Source organism: Ambystoma mexicanum, chromosome 4q, assembly GCF_040938575.1.
Source record: "Ambystoma mexicanum isolate Mex_15411 chromosome 4q, UKY_AmexF1_1, whole genome shotgun sequence".
NCBI lineage: Eukaryota > Metazoa > Chordata > Amphibia > Caudata > Ambystomatidae > Ambystoma > Ambystoma mexicanum.
The window spans coordinates 32130809-32147141 of NC_090928.1; the positions used below are offsets into that span (position 1 = coordinate 32130809).

General features: G+C 44.0%; 1 protein-coding gene across 18 annotated transcripts in view; it reads right to left on the minus strand.

Annotated features, from left to right (window-relative positions):
• EPB41L2 (erythrocyte membrane protein band 4.1 like 2) overlaps positions 1 to 16333 on the minus strand; it is a 1866207-nt gene that overhangs the window by 423016 nt on the left and 1426858 nt on the right. For 8 of the 18 annotated variants that reach the window (XM_069607389.1, XM_069607392.1, XM_069607391.1 and 5 more), the window contains 2 exons: positions 4178 to 4237; positions 4007 to 4051 (listed from right to left, as the gene is read on the minus strand). The exons of 6 other annotated variants lie outside the window; for them this stretch is intronic. In XM_069607389.1, the coding sequence (XP_069463490.1) occupies positions 4007 to 4051; positions 4178 to 4237 (105 nt within the window). Of the gene's footprint in view, positions 1 to 3691; positions 3755 to 4006; positions 4052 to 4177; positions 4238 to 16333 lie in introns of all 18 variants that reach the window. 4 more of the 18 variants (XM_069607393.1, XM_069607390.1, XM_069607394.1 and 1 more) reach the window with 2 other exon arrangements.

A 16333-nucleotide genomic window follows, 5' to 3' on the forward strand; every position in this document is an offset into this window, starting at 1 on the left:
CATGACAGCAACAGGAGGATAGTTATCGCAATGCAAACAAGGTCACAACGCACCATTAAGCCTTTGCAACTACCTATGCATGCATAAACAAATTTGATGAGACCCACCACATCAGCTACAAGACGAGCTTTCAAAGAATTGTAATGATTGTCATGGGTGGGGACTACAGAACACATCTTTAAATAGACATATTTCAACACCTTTATTTCTTTATAGGGAGAATGAGGGTTTGGAAGAACCCTTGCTCAGAAAGGTAACCAATTCAAAGAAGGAGATTCTAAGAAACAACGAGAGGAAGGTGGGACAACAGAAGTTCAGTGCAAGGCCTACTCTAAAGATCTCCTGTCCAGCATTCAATCCCGATTTCAATTCCTTAACCCGAGAGGTCTGCACACAGGACAATGACCATCATAGAAGTCGCAGTCTTGGTTCATTTAAAGTGCCCCATTATTTATAATCATCTTTGTCTAAGCCTTTGGGTCACACAATCTAGGTATCCGGTGGTGTCCTTGCATGAAAAACACCTACTGGGATAAATTCTGTAACATCCCTCTTTCCCAATGGGGTTTCTATAAGGACACCACCAAGGGAATTCTACCCCATGCCTGGCTACTTCTGTGTAGGACTTTCTCCAACCTACCTGGTTTCTCTAAAGTTTGCAAAGTTGTTTATTTCTGCTGGTCGTCTAGCACTACCTCACACAAATCTGGGCAAAAGCACCCAGGTGGTATTTATACAATCTCTTCTCCTCTGGGTCTGACTCGTGACTGTTGGCCCAGATTCGTATTAGAGCCTCCAACATACAGCGCTTCTAACTCTATTCCTCTCAGTGAAACCTATCTCTCACTCTGGAAGGTCATCCTAACACCCTCAACTTCAGGAGGTGTGTGCCTCTCCTTTTCATATGTGTGCTCCGAGACGGATTGTCCCAATGAGTAATCTGGTTGATGGGTTCAACTTCACATTCGCTTTGGAGTGAGTTATTGGGACTTGCTTAATGGTTCACCCATCCCCTATATGTATGCCAAGTTATTTCATCAGTTACTAGGTGCTGTGCATCTCCCAATGATTGACCAGGGTCTGTGCCTTGCTTTCATAAGTTACAAAGGGACTGACCACCATGTTGAGATCATTCAGTATTGTCATGAAGGTCTCTGATCTGGCGTCTCTGCACTCCGATTCCCAAGTAATTCAGCTTGCAAACTTCCATTATCCTTACTCTGACTTTGGAGGATTGTTCTGTGCTGCCTTCTGATTCTCCTCAGATTCGTAAGTGTAAAGCTCCAAGTCAGGGATCAGGTAGCTGACGTGCACTAGGTCCTAGCTCCAGTGCCAAGCATGCAACTGTGACCAGAATCCTTGCTGCTGTTATTCACAGTACTAGCTTGTGCCAAATGAATTTCACGCTTTTCTTGAGGCTGATTTGCATGGCCTTTCTTCCCCCTGGCAAACGGGGGTCAACAAACCATTGATACATCTCCCTCTGATCTCATAAAACATATTCCAATCTGCTTAACCTGGGGCTTCTTCCTTAACTTGAACATTTGCATGACTCCCTGTTGACCCAATATAAGAATAGGTGCTACAAAGGTAACTTTTTTCACACAGTTTACAGCCACCTTTATTTTTTGAGGATTTACACAGGGCCTATTTCTGGGAGCTTGAATGTGCGATCAGGTCAATGGTGCTTGCAGAACAAGATACACTTGAAATCAGCATAGTAGACAAGAGATCCAAAGAGTCTGGCGTAGCCTTTGAAATAGCAGGTATTTAGTCATCGATGTTTCTTAGATCGTTTTTGATAGAATTCAAGGAAGGGGAGGCTATTGTTGAGAGAGCAACCCACAAAAGAAGGATCTCCCAGAAAACGAATGAATTGCAAATTGAACTAATCCAATACTCAAAGAGGATTTACACTGCCCAGAAATGCCTAAAACAATTCAGTGACTGTCAACCAAACTGAGATTAAAAGTCCAATTTCTGGAGAATGCTGCATTGGCCACTGATCAGAGCCAGGGCCTCCTTCGAAAGGTCAATGCCCAACATACAAATTCACAACAGGAATGGGACTGCGACGGAAACGTATGCAAGGAAAAATACACCTTCTAAACCACAGTCTAGATAATGCCTTGAAGAGCCTGCCTGCTGGGCTAAAAATCGGCCCATATATATTTAGACCCATTATTTCACCCGTGTTGATTTGCCTTTCTGATTTAGAGAGGGTGTGGAGTTGGTTTAAACTGCATTATTAAAGATGACATCTCCTTTTAGTCCTTCAAAGCCAATAAAGACGTTGGACACCATGATTGACGCCTCAATAGGCAGTGGATGAAATGGTTTGTCACAGGCATGCTTCTGAAAATACATCTGAAACACTTCAAGCCCAAGTGTTTTGCAGGACACGTGATTAAATATCTTTAACATCTTTGTATGTCTCAAGAAATTACTAAATCTAAAGCACCAGTGCCATGAAACGCAACTGACGCACAAGGCATGTGACCGTGCCTCAACCTAGACTGACGACATTTCGGTTATGCCAACGTAACCTTTGGTGATGTGCACACTTATGAGTCGCTCGGACATCACATGTACTCTAGCAAAAATGCCTAGATTTTGTGTTTCCTGCCAGGAGGTTTCAAAAGATAAAGATTAGTTAATTTTGTAAAGATCATTTGTAAAAAACATGCGATCCATCAATGTGAAATAGCTTTGATATATACAAGTGTTCTTTACAATCTCCTAAATAAGGAATTTATAAAACAGATAAATAATCTGCAGCAAGATATTAGCCATAAAAAATATGTTAACTACGCCAGACATACTGATAGAACACTGCAAAATATACATCTTGGCAGTACTGAAAACTGTCTCCAAATTCTCTCTGACTATGCTTCAGTTTTCCTGTGGACATTTAAAAGTTCTCCATTTGTTAATTATGTGATGAAAAAAAACAGCCATATGACATTACTAGAAACCTTGCTTGTGGAAAATATTGACCATGGCCTGAGACGAGGAACATTTCTTTATGTGTTCAAAGCAATGTTATGCAGAGTGCGTTATGCTTTCGCAGGATTAGTAGGTTATAACTGGAATGTGAATTTATAGTTGATCAAGCTGCAAAAAGCAATATGTATTTATTAATTACAGTGGGATCAGAAACGTGTTACTGAAGAGGCGCAGTATACTCACAGATCACAAAAAAAAGCAATTAGCAACCAAAACTCAGCTGTGACAGAGGGAATATTTAACAGCCCTTTATCGATAGAGCAGGGCTAGTTTTGTACGAATTGAATGACTTCAGTTAACCAATCAACGTTCCACCTAACATTGTAGACAGAGTATTGGAGAGCAAAACAACTGACACAGAGTACTCTGTTTACAAAATCCCACAGTACTGGGACGTTCTTGTTTACAGCTTTTAGGAAAGACAATTTCGTTTTGGGAACACTAAAGACATTTTAATTCAAAGCACATTTTAAAAGGGCTGTGATTCGCAGCTGTCACTTCAAAGATTTCAGTTGAGGCATCTGCAAGTAATTGCTGGGAACAGAACATTTTCATATCATGCGTTTCCCAGTATGGCTTTTCCCCATGCACACCATGCGACGTGTCCACAGAAACAGTCTGCAAGTGAATGAATCCCCATTGCCTGCAGCATGGCAGCCCATGAGAACAGATGGCTTATACAAACCTCCAACATTAAATTGCTATGTCTGACATAAATATTTTCCCCTTCTATTCTCAAGGACTTGTTCTGTGGAATCAAATTAAAAAGGGCACAATGAACTAAGAGATTGACAGTAAGCAACCAGGAAAGAAATTGCCCACAGTTTGAAAAGAAAACACCAAGAAAGTCATGTCCAGAAACTGTTCATGGATATCAAGGAAGTAAAAAGCAAGACGGCACAAAATAGAAACCTGTGCCCCACTATACATTCTTGATGGCAAGCGTTAACAGATGATTCATAGAGCAAAACGAAAAAACAAAAGCAAGTGCATCCGAAACCTTTTGCTGCTGGCTGTCCTCCTCCTCCTCCTCCTCCTTCTCCGCCTACAACCACATACACATACAAAAAGGTTGTTAGAGTGTGCTACCATTGCACCAGTGTTGTTTCTGTGAACAAAACTGCCCATAGTTCAATAACAAAGCTATGAACGTTGTGCTTTGTTTACAGACCTTTGCTGTTTCCTGCAGGTCTACTGCTGCATTTGAGAAGCCACTTTGATCCTTCTCCACCTAGTGTTGCAGAAATGATTGAAGTATATATCGAAAATGTGAAATGGGTAATGGAAGCTTAATGGCTTATGGATCAGTACTCGAGCAGTTCCCTTTCCCTTGTGGTGGCCAATAGCCGGAGTTAGCCCAAGCAAAAACCGGGCAGTTGATTGTGTCAATTTAGCCGCTCGGCCAATTCAAGAAAAAAATCTCCCATAAGAATGAATGAGAAAATATGCATTCATAATGACCCAGAATAATAAATCCCCAATGGAAAATAGACAGGTTCAGAAATCTGATTTAGAAAGCTTCCAATGTGTGCCACCAAGTAACATTGTCTCAGAAAAAAACACAATTGCATACATCATATTTGAAATGTTGGAAGCTGGTAAAGAAGAAGCGGTATTAAAACTGAAGACAGATGTTGTGATTATCTGGTGCCCTTCAAGGTATTGCGAAAAAAAACTTTGGTCACAGGAGTTGTTTTCAAAGGTCCTTGTGTATATAACAGAGGTTTTACCTTGTTCATAGTTAGAAACCCTGAATAAGCATTGTATCGTTCAAATACATGGGGTTTGGCCCCATAATTCTGCAGCAATTATAGCACGGTTCAGAGATCTACTAAGAATATACAGTAAAGGAGCAGACAATATTGACTATTAGCAATTCACAATCCACCGCAAGGGCTCAAATCTCTTAATGTATTTCTAGCCATCTACTTATAACTGGGGATAGTAGCAGCACATGTGTTTGTATCTACGTCTTTATTTTAGGAGACCCTAGTTTGGGCTTGGGCAGGCCCTAAGTTGGTTGACAACCATGGGAACCATCAAAAGGGGAGATTTTGACAGTTTAGTATGACACAAGGTTTGTTTCAGGGGGTGAGTTGATAACCAGAGGTTGAAGGTAAAAGGTTTGAGTAAAAGGATGATTCAAGATTGGTCAGAGTGATAGTCCAACGGCGTGCCTTTATGTACTTGACATTTAATGTCTGTTCTTACAGTGCCTCTGCACGTGCTCTTCAAACATTGAAGGTGCATTTTCTCCCTAGGTGTTACCCAAGGGCCGCCTCATGAGTGCCCCCTCAGGTGATAGTGGAGTTTCCCTACTGCTACCCCAGAGCTGCTTCTGGTTGCCAAAAGATGCTCTGGTTCATGAAGCTGAGGCTAAGGTGTGGGTCTAGTGTTCCGCTGGAGTGCATTTACAGATGTCCCTGCTGCTTATTGTTATTACAGAGGGCTGGAATGGTGTTATGTTCGTGTCGCACAGGTGTGGTGTGGCATACAATGTAATGTGCTTCTACCACCCATTTCAATGTAGCTACCAGCAAAGTTTCTGAAGGAGTTGTTTGTGGAGGACGCTCTGCCTCACAACAGAGGCTGGTTCTACAGTGCTGTACCTGGGACCCAAATTCAGACAATTCCCCTAATATGGGGCAATATTTATCTGTGACTGATACTAGGAGTATGCATGCTCTCTCTAAGGTCTCTATTGAGTATATAGCCCTAAGGTCCTCAAGTCTACCGTTTTCCCCAGAATCTATATGATCTAAAAATAAGTCAGTCTGGCTAGCTTTCTCAAACTGATTACCTTTGTAAAATACACTCCCTTTAATGCATTTGTGTGATTAAAATGGTAATAAACAGTAAGTACTGTGGGGTAAAAAGACAGCCTCAGAGCGACAGAGATGGAGTGGCCATGCTAGGCACCATTGTGAGAATGAAGCTGGCAACGTGTGGAGTTTCATTGAAATATAAAAGCCAGTGCAAAACAGTGATTTTAACAGAACGCCTAGTGAATGAGCGAGAAGGGCCTACCTCCATTCTGTTAAAATGTACAGGCACTCAGCCGAAGAAAAGTGAGACTTAGAATTGGAAAATTGTTTTCTGCGTCCAATGGATTCCAAAAGACGTGTGGCACTGCAGATGCTGCCTTTGTGTAAAGGCACATGTGACCGATTTAAGGCTGCAGAAGTGCACATGGAAGGAAATAAATATATTTTAAATACTGTGTATTTGGAAGCTAAAAAAGAGGAATGATGCCTTACATTTGAAAAATAAAGTTGAATGACAAATTGCCTTCATGAGGAAAATGAGACTTGATCTCAGCACGTAAAATGACAACATTTATAGGGAAAGACCTATTTTGTTTTTGTAGCAATGAGCACTGGTTCTTATGTAACTGTGGACTATATGACTAGATTATTAGTGAATCTACAGCTATTCTAATGTATTAGAAAAGAAAGATTGTATTTATGAACAGCAGGCCTAGATATAATGCTAAAATATTATATGTAAGCACATCGTGTTGATTTAAAGCTGCATTTTCTGAATGATGGGTACAGCTGGTGTTTTTACCACTAAACTGAAAGGTCTGTGCCTTTGACAATTTGAACTCAAGACCTTTGGCTGAGGACCCCTAGAAGACGAAGCTCAGGTTGTTAATTTAAATGCTAAGATATACAAAGAAGTAGATTGAAATTATGGATACAGATAACACAACCAACAGAAATGACCTTCAAGGTCAGGATATGATATGATAGGTTATTTATAAAGCGCTTAATACCCAGAGGTTTCTAATCAGAGGAGTCCCATTAATGGTGCATTAACCCTGAGCAAAGCCCTTTGAAGCTCAGGAGAAGAGGGTAGAATAAACATTAGCACAAGCATATGGCTGATCACATGTTTAAGAAGAAATAGAAACCTAAGAATTGGTGGGGGCCATACAAGTGAAACTGGGAGCACCTATGATGCAGTGCCATTGATTAAACATTGAATACAAGTTCTAGAAAAAAAAGACCATTGTGTGTCCCAGTGGGCTTACCCCGGGTTCATTTTAAAGGGGATCAAAGCCAGTTGGGAGCATGCACATTATTGTGATCTGCATAACTTAAGTTATGATCAAAATTATGATTCTGGAATTTTCATAAATCTGAGGAAATGGAAATATTGATAGAGTGATAGACAGTGAAATTAATGTAGGAAGTATGTAGTGTCAGATTTGTAACTATATGTTAAATAGTTAATGTAAAAAAATGGTGGCTCCGCCCTGGAAGGGTGTAACGAAATAAAATGTAGTATCCTAAAATATATAGATTTATGTAGTTATCAGAAAAATTAGCATAGCTGCCATGTGTGAGATTTTCAGAACCCAAAAGGTTCAACCTCCTTGTCATTTTGGGATGACAAATCTTTCTCTTCCTTCAGCCTACATCATACATCTCTCCCAACTCCTGGTCCTATCACCAGCCAGTGGGCGTCTTGGTGGGAGGCGAAGGGAGAATGCTAGCCAATCCTTACCGTGGGAATTATGATAATGTAGGAGTGTCATCAGCCCTTTAAGAGGTCAATTTTTCATCAGAACAGGGCTTTTCCACTTGATTCCGACAGGTAGCCTGCTGTCGGACTCTTGCGCGAGGAACAACTAGCAGAGAGGCCTCAATCCTTGCATTGGAGACAGTGACAGGGAAATCTAGAAACTAGCTGGGACCCAATCAGAGGAGCCAGAGGGAGTCTTGGTGCAGAAGAAACTCCTTGACTGAAGCCCTTGACCAGATCTATGCTGTCCTCAGAGAAGCCCTACTGTTTTCCCTGACCAAAGTCTCCCATGTAAGTAGAGATATCCTAAATGCCATCAAAAGTATTAGGGGGCAGTAACGGCCCGTTTCTTGCCCCCTCCCGACAGCTGAAGGACCCCCCTTGTCCCCCCCACCTGGAGGAACGCGGCGCCGCTGAAAAGCGAGCGCGGGAAGAGGAACGAAGAAAAGGGAAGACCGGCCCCTCCCCCACCGGGGCCGAGAAGGACTCTCCAGCGCTGAAGAAACAAACGCAGCGCGGAAAACTGCAGCGGCGAGGCGGCTGCCAGCGAGAAAGCAGGATCGGAGGCTACGCGGGACCCAGTGGAGAAGGACCGCCCTCCCCTGCAAAGCCTTGACGGCAGGGCTCTGGGAGAAGAGCGGAGGCGCCGCAACCACAGCTGCGGCAAGGAGAGGAACGGCGCGGGGGTGATCAGGGTGGACCGCTGGAGAGGGGAAGCAGGGGCCGCCTGGAACAGCGCGCCTGGAGGAATTGAGGTGAGCCAACCCGGGGGTGGGGGAGCAATAAACCTCCCATCCACACATACAAGGACAGAGCTTTACCCCCGGGGGGAGAACAAAAAAAAAAGGGGGACATCCATAACAAAGTCCCAGCAAGGCCCATGCTCACAGGCAGCAGGTCGGCAGAGGGGCTCACCCTATAAGTGAACATTACGCCTGACCACCCACACAGCCCGACCCAGGATCGAGGAAGGTGCAACACAGGACCCCCCCTTCCTCAGCAAGCCCGAGGGCGAAAACGCGGAAGGGGTAATCAGAAAAGGAGATACAAGCAGCCACAAGCATATTGCACGGCGGGACGACGGGGGAAGGAGCGGAATTGGCAGACACCACACAAAGCTAAGGCAAACCCCCACCCACAAAAGCATAACAGGGGAACTGAACCGGAGGGGTGCACGAAGGCGCAATAACCCCATAGACACTCCACCGAAGCACAATACCATGTCAAGAGCAAAAGGGAAGGGTAACCCCACCCAACAGACACCCCAATCGACCAAACAAGGCGCAGATATATTACAACTGTGGTCAACAGAAGGGTCATCGCAATAAAGAGGGAGAACACAGGGAGAACCAATGGGAGATGCAGAGACTATCTCCCAGAATCAACAACCATTGACTAGGGGAGACATGCAAACATGGTTCATGGACCTGCAAGAAAAATTCATGTCTACAGTCCAAGAGCAATTTGCGACCATGAAGAATGAAATGAAACAAGCGGTGCAAGACATGAGAATCGACATAAATAACCTTGAAGAGAGAACGGACATGGTGGAGAAAACAGTGCAAAGTCTTGAAGAAGATACGAGACAGATAAGCGAGACACAAGAACAATTGGTGACACTCACTCATAACATGGAAATACAATGTGAGGATTTGGAGAACCGCTCCAGACGCTCTAACATTCGAATCAAGAACATGGCGGAATCAGTGCTAGACAAAGATTTGAAAGAGGCGGTAAAGGAGGTGTTTAGAGACATTTGGGGGTGCAAGAAACCGAAGATATCGGAGTCGACAGAGTCCACAGGGTAGGACCAAAAAGATCTGGGGCCCCAGGGGAAAGACCACGTGATGTCTTAGTGGCCCTCTCTTCTTCCTCTCTTCTTACCCGCAAAAAGAACAGATTCTCAGAAGGGCCAGGGAAATGGAGCATATTAAAATGAATGGGCAAGACATCCAACTGTATCAGGACTTGGCTCTGGTAACCCTCCAAAAAAGAAGAGCAATGGCCCCATTGGTGAAAGTGCTAATAGAAAAACAAATCCGCTACAAATGGACGTTGCCATTTGGACTCTTATTTACTTGGGAAGGAAAACAGAGGAGAGTGACCACACTGGAAGAAGGCCTCAGCACTATGGGTCTACAAGATGAAGAGATGGAGCGGGGGAAAGCCACAAACAGGAGAGAGCGAACGAGAAGACCTATGGGCTGGGAAACAAGCAAGCAGAAGAAGGCAAACGCAGGGAGGGAAACCAAGAGAAAAGTCCCATGAGGAACTCAAGAAAAGTATAAACTAGGGGGGCTGACACGGGAATGTTGATACTGGAACCCTGGGGGGGGGGGGGGGTGCGGGAGCGGCGCCGAACGGACAATACACAGAAGGCGGTCTGGTCGAGACCCGACGGTTTGGAACTCGGTAATAGGGATGTAACGGTATTACGGTATACCGTTAAAGATACCGTGAACCACTTAATTGAACAATAATAACCGTCACATTGTTTATACCGGTATACCGTTCATACCGTTAAGTGTGCTTTTCAATCTGATTTGGAAAGGCTGCAGTAAGCAAGTGCTGCACAGTCTTGGTCTTGCACTGTTGGATGTGCCGTCTGCCAAGTAGTTTCAGTTGGAGCAGTTTTTAATGCCATTCCATAAACCACACGTGCCTGACACAAAATCACTATGTTAGCAATAGGAAGAATAAATACAGTGCCAAGAAGGAAAAGGGTTTACTTTGGGTTGGCGGCTTTGGGGTTTATATATTTATAATGGATGTTTTCTAAACATATGACAATGGGGGATTTCCGTGGTTATATCTTTGAATTTACATATAATAAGTCACACTGCGAAATTTCGTCACCTCTGTGGGTATTCCCTGCTGCCATACCAAAGGGTAACATGTCCGTGATTACTGAACACCTTTTGGCCCGCAAGTAAACTAAAGGCTGTAACGTAAAGAGAGAGTGCGTGTGTGTATGCGCACAAGCGTATACTACCATCAGACTTCATTGATCTGTGGCATGCAGGTTATCAAGATGGCAACATGTTCATCTTCGCCAGTGGGGGAGCTAAAAGCCTAAATGACCACTTAAGAAAAACTATTCAGTTTGCTTTGCCAGTCGCAGCAGGGCACCCCCCGCTGCCCTCCTCCTCCTCTCCACACATGTTTGTGTTTGGTGGAAGCAAGGGGTGGCATTTCAGTGGAAAGTATGTTGAAAAGCCCAATTCTGGCCCTGGATGCCTGGTTTTGTTTGTGATGATAAATCTGACAATTTATGACCTTTTAGAAAATATTTGTTAAGATTAGTTAACTCCACTTGCTATACCGCGATAACCATGATATACCGTCATTTGGCAAGAAGGTTATTGTACCGTCGTAAAACGAATACCGTGACACCCCTACTCGGTAAAGACTAATGGATCAATGGGGTTTAGGAATCCCCATAACATACCCCCCCCCCGAGGGTTGAGAGGGCAGGGAGCGAAGGGTGCAACACTCTAGCGTCAATAGGAACCCTCGCCCTACTCGGGGGACAGTTTGTTCGGTTTAAAGTTAAATGTTGGGGGGGGGTGGGAAGTTCAAGGGAGGGGAAAAGGTCGGAGAAATCAAAGAAATGAATCAACCACAGCAGGTGAACCGACGCAACGGCACACGAACATAACAGTATGGGGATGCTACGCTTTTTGACCTACAATATTAGGGGCATGAATCACCCAACAAAAAGAGCGAAACTGGAGAAACAGTTCAAAAGGGGGAAGGCAGACATTCTGCTTCTCCAAGAAACCCATATCAGAACAAGGGATAAACAGAAAACAAGGATAAAAGGATACAAAATATGGGCACAGGTGACGGCAACAGAAAAAAAAGCTGGGGTGCTGATTGCGGTGAAAGAAGGGAAGGACTCTAAACTGCTAGATATATCCTTAGATAAAGAAGGCAGATATGTCTTCGCCAATGTGGAAATCGAGGGATGTCACATTACACTGGCCTCAATATACGCACCCAATCAGGGACAGGATGGTTTTCTCAGAGACACCCTGTCAAAATTGGACGTCTTTGCAAAAGGGGAAGTGATCATGGGGGGGGATCTTAATATGGCGTGGAACCCACACTTAGATAGGAGTACGGGCAACACACAGGGCCAGGGGGCGCCAACAAAGCGTCTGAGACAACAAATGGACCACATGGCCCTGAATGATGTTTGGAGGGAGCTGAAGGGCGAACAGAGGGGTTACACATATTTCTCACATGTCCATAACACCATGTCTAGGATAGACTATTTCTGGGTGTCGGTGGGACTACTGGGAAAAATACAAGGGCTAGATAAGGGAGCAATAGCCCTCTCGGACCATGCCCCACTATGGTTAGACGTGACTTTCCCAGGGAGGAAGAATGGGCTGTTGAGGTGGAAGCTACCGCAGGAGCTGATACAGGACCCTGTAACTGGGGAGTCAATAAGGGAAATGATAGAGGAATACTTTATACAAAATGACACAGGGGAGGTCGCAATCAGCGCAGTCTGGGACGCGTTCAAAGCAGTATTGCGGGGAAAGATGATAGCGCTAAAAATCACGAGGGACAAACAAAAGTTTCTGTGGGAAAAGGAATTGGAAAAAGCGATTCAGGACATCCAAGAGAAAATGCTAACACACCCCACGAGGATATTGAAAAAATCACTGAAACACACACAGGGCCAATTAGAGATGCTACGTACGAAGGGTGCAGAAAGGAACCTACTCTATCTGAAACAGAGATATTACATTAAAGCAAACAAAGCAGATAGACTCCTGGCGAGACAGCTCAGGGCAAAACAGAAAGAAACAATGATTAAGGCCATATGCGATGCGAAGGGGGATATCCAAACACGCACACATGACATGGGGGAAGCACTGAGACAATAGTATCAAACTCTCTACTCCACTGAACTCCCTGATACAAGCGCCCAAGACTCATACTTATAGGCCCTACAGATACCGAAAATTTCAGAAGAGGATAAACAGTCATTAGTGTCCCCTATTAGGGAAGAGGGAGTCAGTAAAGCAATAAAGGGACTCCCAGGTAACAAAGCCCCAGGCCCAGATGGGTACACGGCTTCATTCTATAAAAAATATTCAGACATACTGACCCCGATCCTAACCAGGCTCTTGAACTCGTTTAAAGAGAGCGGCAATGTGACCCCCACAATGAATGAAGCGAAAGTATTGGTATTCCACAAGCCAGGTAAAGATCCAATAAACCTGGCATCATATAGACCAATCTCCCTGATTAATTTAGATGCAAAACTTTATACGAAGATTCTGGCAACAAGGTTGTCCCCGCTACTCCCAAATCTAATCGGCGAAGATCAATCAGGTTTCATTTCTGGCAGGCAAACCCATGACAACACAAGGAGGCTCGCCCATCTAGTGGAAAAAATAGGTATATCCCACACCCCAGCGATACTACTGTCGGTAGACGCCGAGAAGGCCTTTGACCGAGTGGAATGGTCTCTACTATTCAAAATCTTGAAGTGCATGGGGTTCGGGGAACAGTACATTGCGATCATCAGAGCAAACTATAACTCCCCATCCAGTAGAATAGTCATTAACGGCGAGGTTACGGACAAGGTAATAATATCAAGAGGAACGAAACAGGGATGCCCCCTTTCACCTTTACTGTACGCTCTGTTCTTAGAACCTCTCCTAATAAAAATACGGGAGTCAATTCACATTAAAGGGATAGATATGGCTGGACAGCAACATAAAGTGATTGCGTACGCGGATGATATGCTAATAACCCTAGAGAACCCCGAATCCACTTTATCAGCAGCGGTGAGGGAATTAGAAAACTATGGGGCCATCTCAGGTCTAAAAATTAATAGAAAAAAATCAGAGATCCTAATCCTGGCAGGTGACAGAGCAAACATAGAAAGGGAAGCAAAGATACAGGACCTTAAGATTATAGAAAAAGGTATAAAATATCTGGGAATAATAGTACCACAAAAAATTGAGCAATTCTACGGGGAAAACTACCCGCCGCTAATCACAAACATTCGAAGGGAACTAGGCAGATGGAACCCACTACAGATTTCATGGTGGGGCAGAATACAATCAATCAAGATGACAGTCCTCCCAAGGGTCCTCTACTATTTCCAGGCTTTCTCGGTGGGGGTCCCCGACACATTCTTCAAAACCCTAACAAAATTGGTATCATCCTTTGTATGGAAAGGGAAAACGCCCAGGATAACAAAGATGGTCCTCACGGCCCCAACCAGAGAAGGGGGGATGGCGCTCCCACATTTTAAAGTTTTTTATCAGGCGGCACAGTTTAAAGTCTTGAGGGAATGGGTAGGGGAGAACCCGCAGCAGATTTGGGCCAAACAAGATAGAGCAGTAGCAAGGACCCCTCTGGTAGAACTTCTTTGGAAACGGAGGCAGCACAGACATGAAAACTTAAGAATTAGCGAAATAATGAGGACCACGCTGAAAGCATGGGACTGTCAAACACGAATAGGTATTATGACCACGGAGCTGGGACCCTTTACACCCATCTGTAGGAATCCACAATTTCCCCCGGGGATGGAACAAGGGGCGTATGACCGCTGGGAAGAGGAAGGCATAACTAAAATTGGCGAGATGTTCGCAGGCAAGGACATTATTTCACTAGAATCCTGCTTTATAGGCTCAAATCTCCCCAAAGGTGATAGTTATAGATATGAGCAGCTGAAACACTGGCTAAACTCCACGAAAATCACTGAGGCAGCAACCAGGGATCTCACTGCTTTCGAGACATACATCATCTCCAACACAGGGGAGAAAAAGTGGGTGTCAACTCTGTATAAATACATAAACACACAAGGGGAGGACATTAAATGGTCATATAGAATAAAGTGGGGCAGAACACTGGGGAGGGAACCAACGGATAGACAGTGGGAGGACCTATGGAAGCAGATCCCCAAGATGACCCGCTCGGCACAAACCAGGGAGATGTGGGTCAAAATTATGACACAGTGGCACTATACTCCAGAGAGACTCCATTCCATGTACCCAAACACGTCAAATCAATGCTGGAGAGGATGTGACAAAGTGGGATCATGGAGACATATTTGGTGGGACTGTGAGGTTATTAAATCCTTTTGGGAAGAAATTAGAAACAAAATGGGCAAAGTTTTCCCGGATGTGGGGTTGCTTAGGAGGAAGTCTGGCTCTGTGGAATCAGAGATGATACAGCAAGGCTATACAGTAAATCACAATGGAGAGCCTTCATGGGACTTCTCATTGCGGCATGGACCACTATAGCACAGAAGTGGAAGAATAAGGATACCCCACTGAACTATACATGGCTGCAAAAAGTATGGGCCCACATAACAATGGAGAAAATCACCCACAAAATTCAAGGAACTGGAGACAAATTCGGAAAGGAATGGGAAGGGACCTTGCAATACCTCCAGTCAGACTTTATGGAACAGTGGTGCCCCCATAACATCAAAGTTTCGGACATCTTCAACGCATAATTGGAACTAGGGACAATTTGAGATCATCCGACCAAAGGGGAGGGAGGGGGGAGGACGAAGGGAATGTTAATAATGTTCAATGTTATTTCTCTGATTGTATTTATGTAAAACTAATAAATACAAGTTTAAAAAAAATAAAAAAATAAAAAGTATTAGGGGGAAACTGCCAGCCTTAATCTCTATCTTGCAAAGCGGGTAGAGGGGTAGTACTGGGAAGACCCTTGGCACATTATATTAAATCCAATCCAAAATCACCTATGCATTTAAATTGAATTGTGTTGGGAACAACCCACCTTAATCCTTTTCGTTAAATTGTGCGGATGGGGGAAGCTGTGTAGATCCTTAGCGCATTGAATTGAAGTTAAATCAATTAATTCCCATATAGAAAATCACGGGATGAGTGTTGTTAGAATTCAAAACTAACGAAGTTCATGCCCAGTGTGTTAGAGCCAGTATAGACAATAAAGACCTGGGTGACTGTCCTTCTGAAACCCCTGACTCCTGTACCGAAGTAGGGTGTCCATTATCCCAAAATAAGTAGCCCTAAAACGCTGCTATTCAAGTGAATGTAGAGGGTGCAAAACGAAATCCTCCATTTATTCCCTTGAATGCCAAACCAGAATTACCAAGCATTACATCTCAATTGCATGTGTGTTGCAAAACGTCAAAAAGTCTCAGGGGGTGGGGGGGATAGCTCAGGGCCAACATGCTCGCCTTGGAAGCAAGACGACACGGAGCAACACAGGTTCGATCCTTGGGTCCACGCTTAGAAACCTCTGGGTATTAAGCATGTTATAAATAACCTATAAAATGTCCCATTGATTTCCCTTGCCTCCCAAACCAGAATCACAAAGCACTGCCTTTTCCTTTGAATGTTTGTTGCAATACGATTTTTCCATTGTATTGTGAATGTTTTCTACTGGTTGATTTGCAATTAAATCTGATGTAAATTGTGACTGCCAAATTCGAAATGTTACCTGTGTCATATCGAAACTAAGTCCTTTAAACCTGTGTTAGTCAATTGGTCATTTGAATTTGTGATATTGTGTAGCGTCATACTATTGGTGGTTGAGGTTTTTGGTTGATATTCCGGTTTGTCAAACCTTAAATAAATAAATATATATTCTTAATGTACACCAGCCTGGTTCCTAGCTTGCTGGGGTGGTGCGAGACGGGTTGGGAGGCCTCACTAAAGTCGAATCTGTATAAGCGCTGTGGGTGCGTGTCACTTTGCTTGGGACGGGGGAAGGAACTCCCTGAGTTGAGTGTGGCTGCCTAATAAATCGCGACAGTATCCGTGTACATAATTAT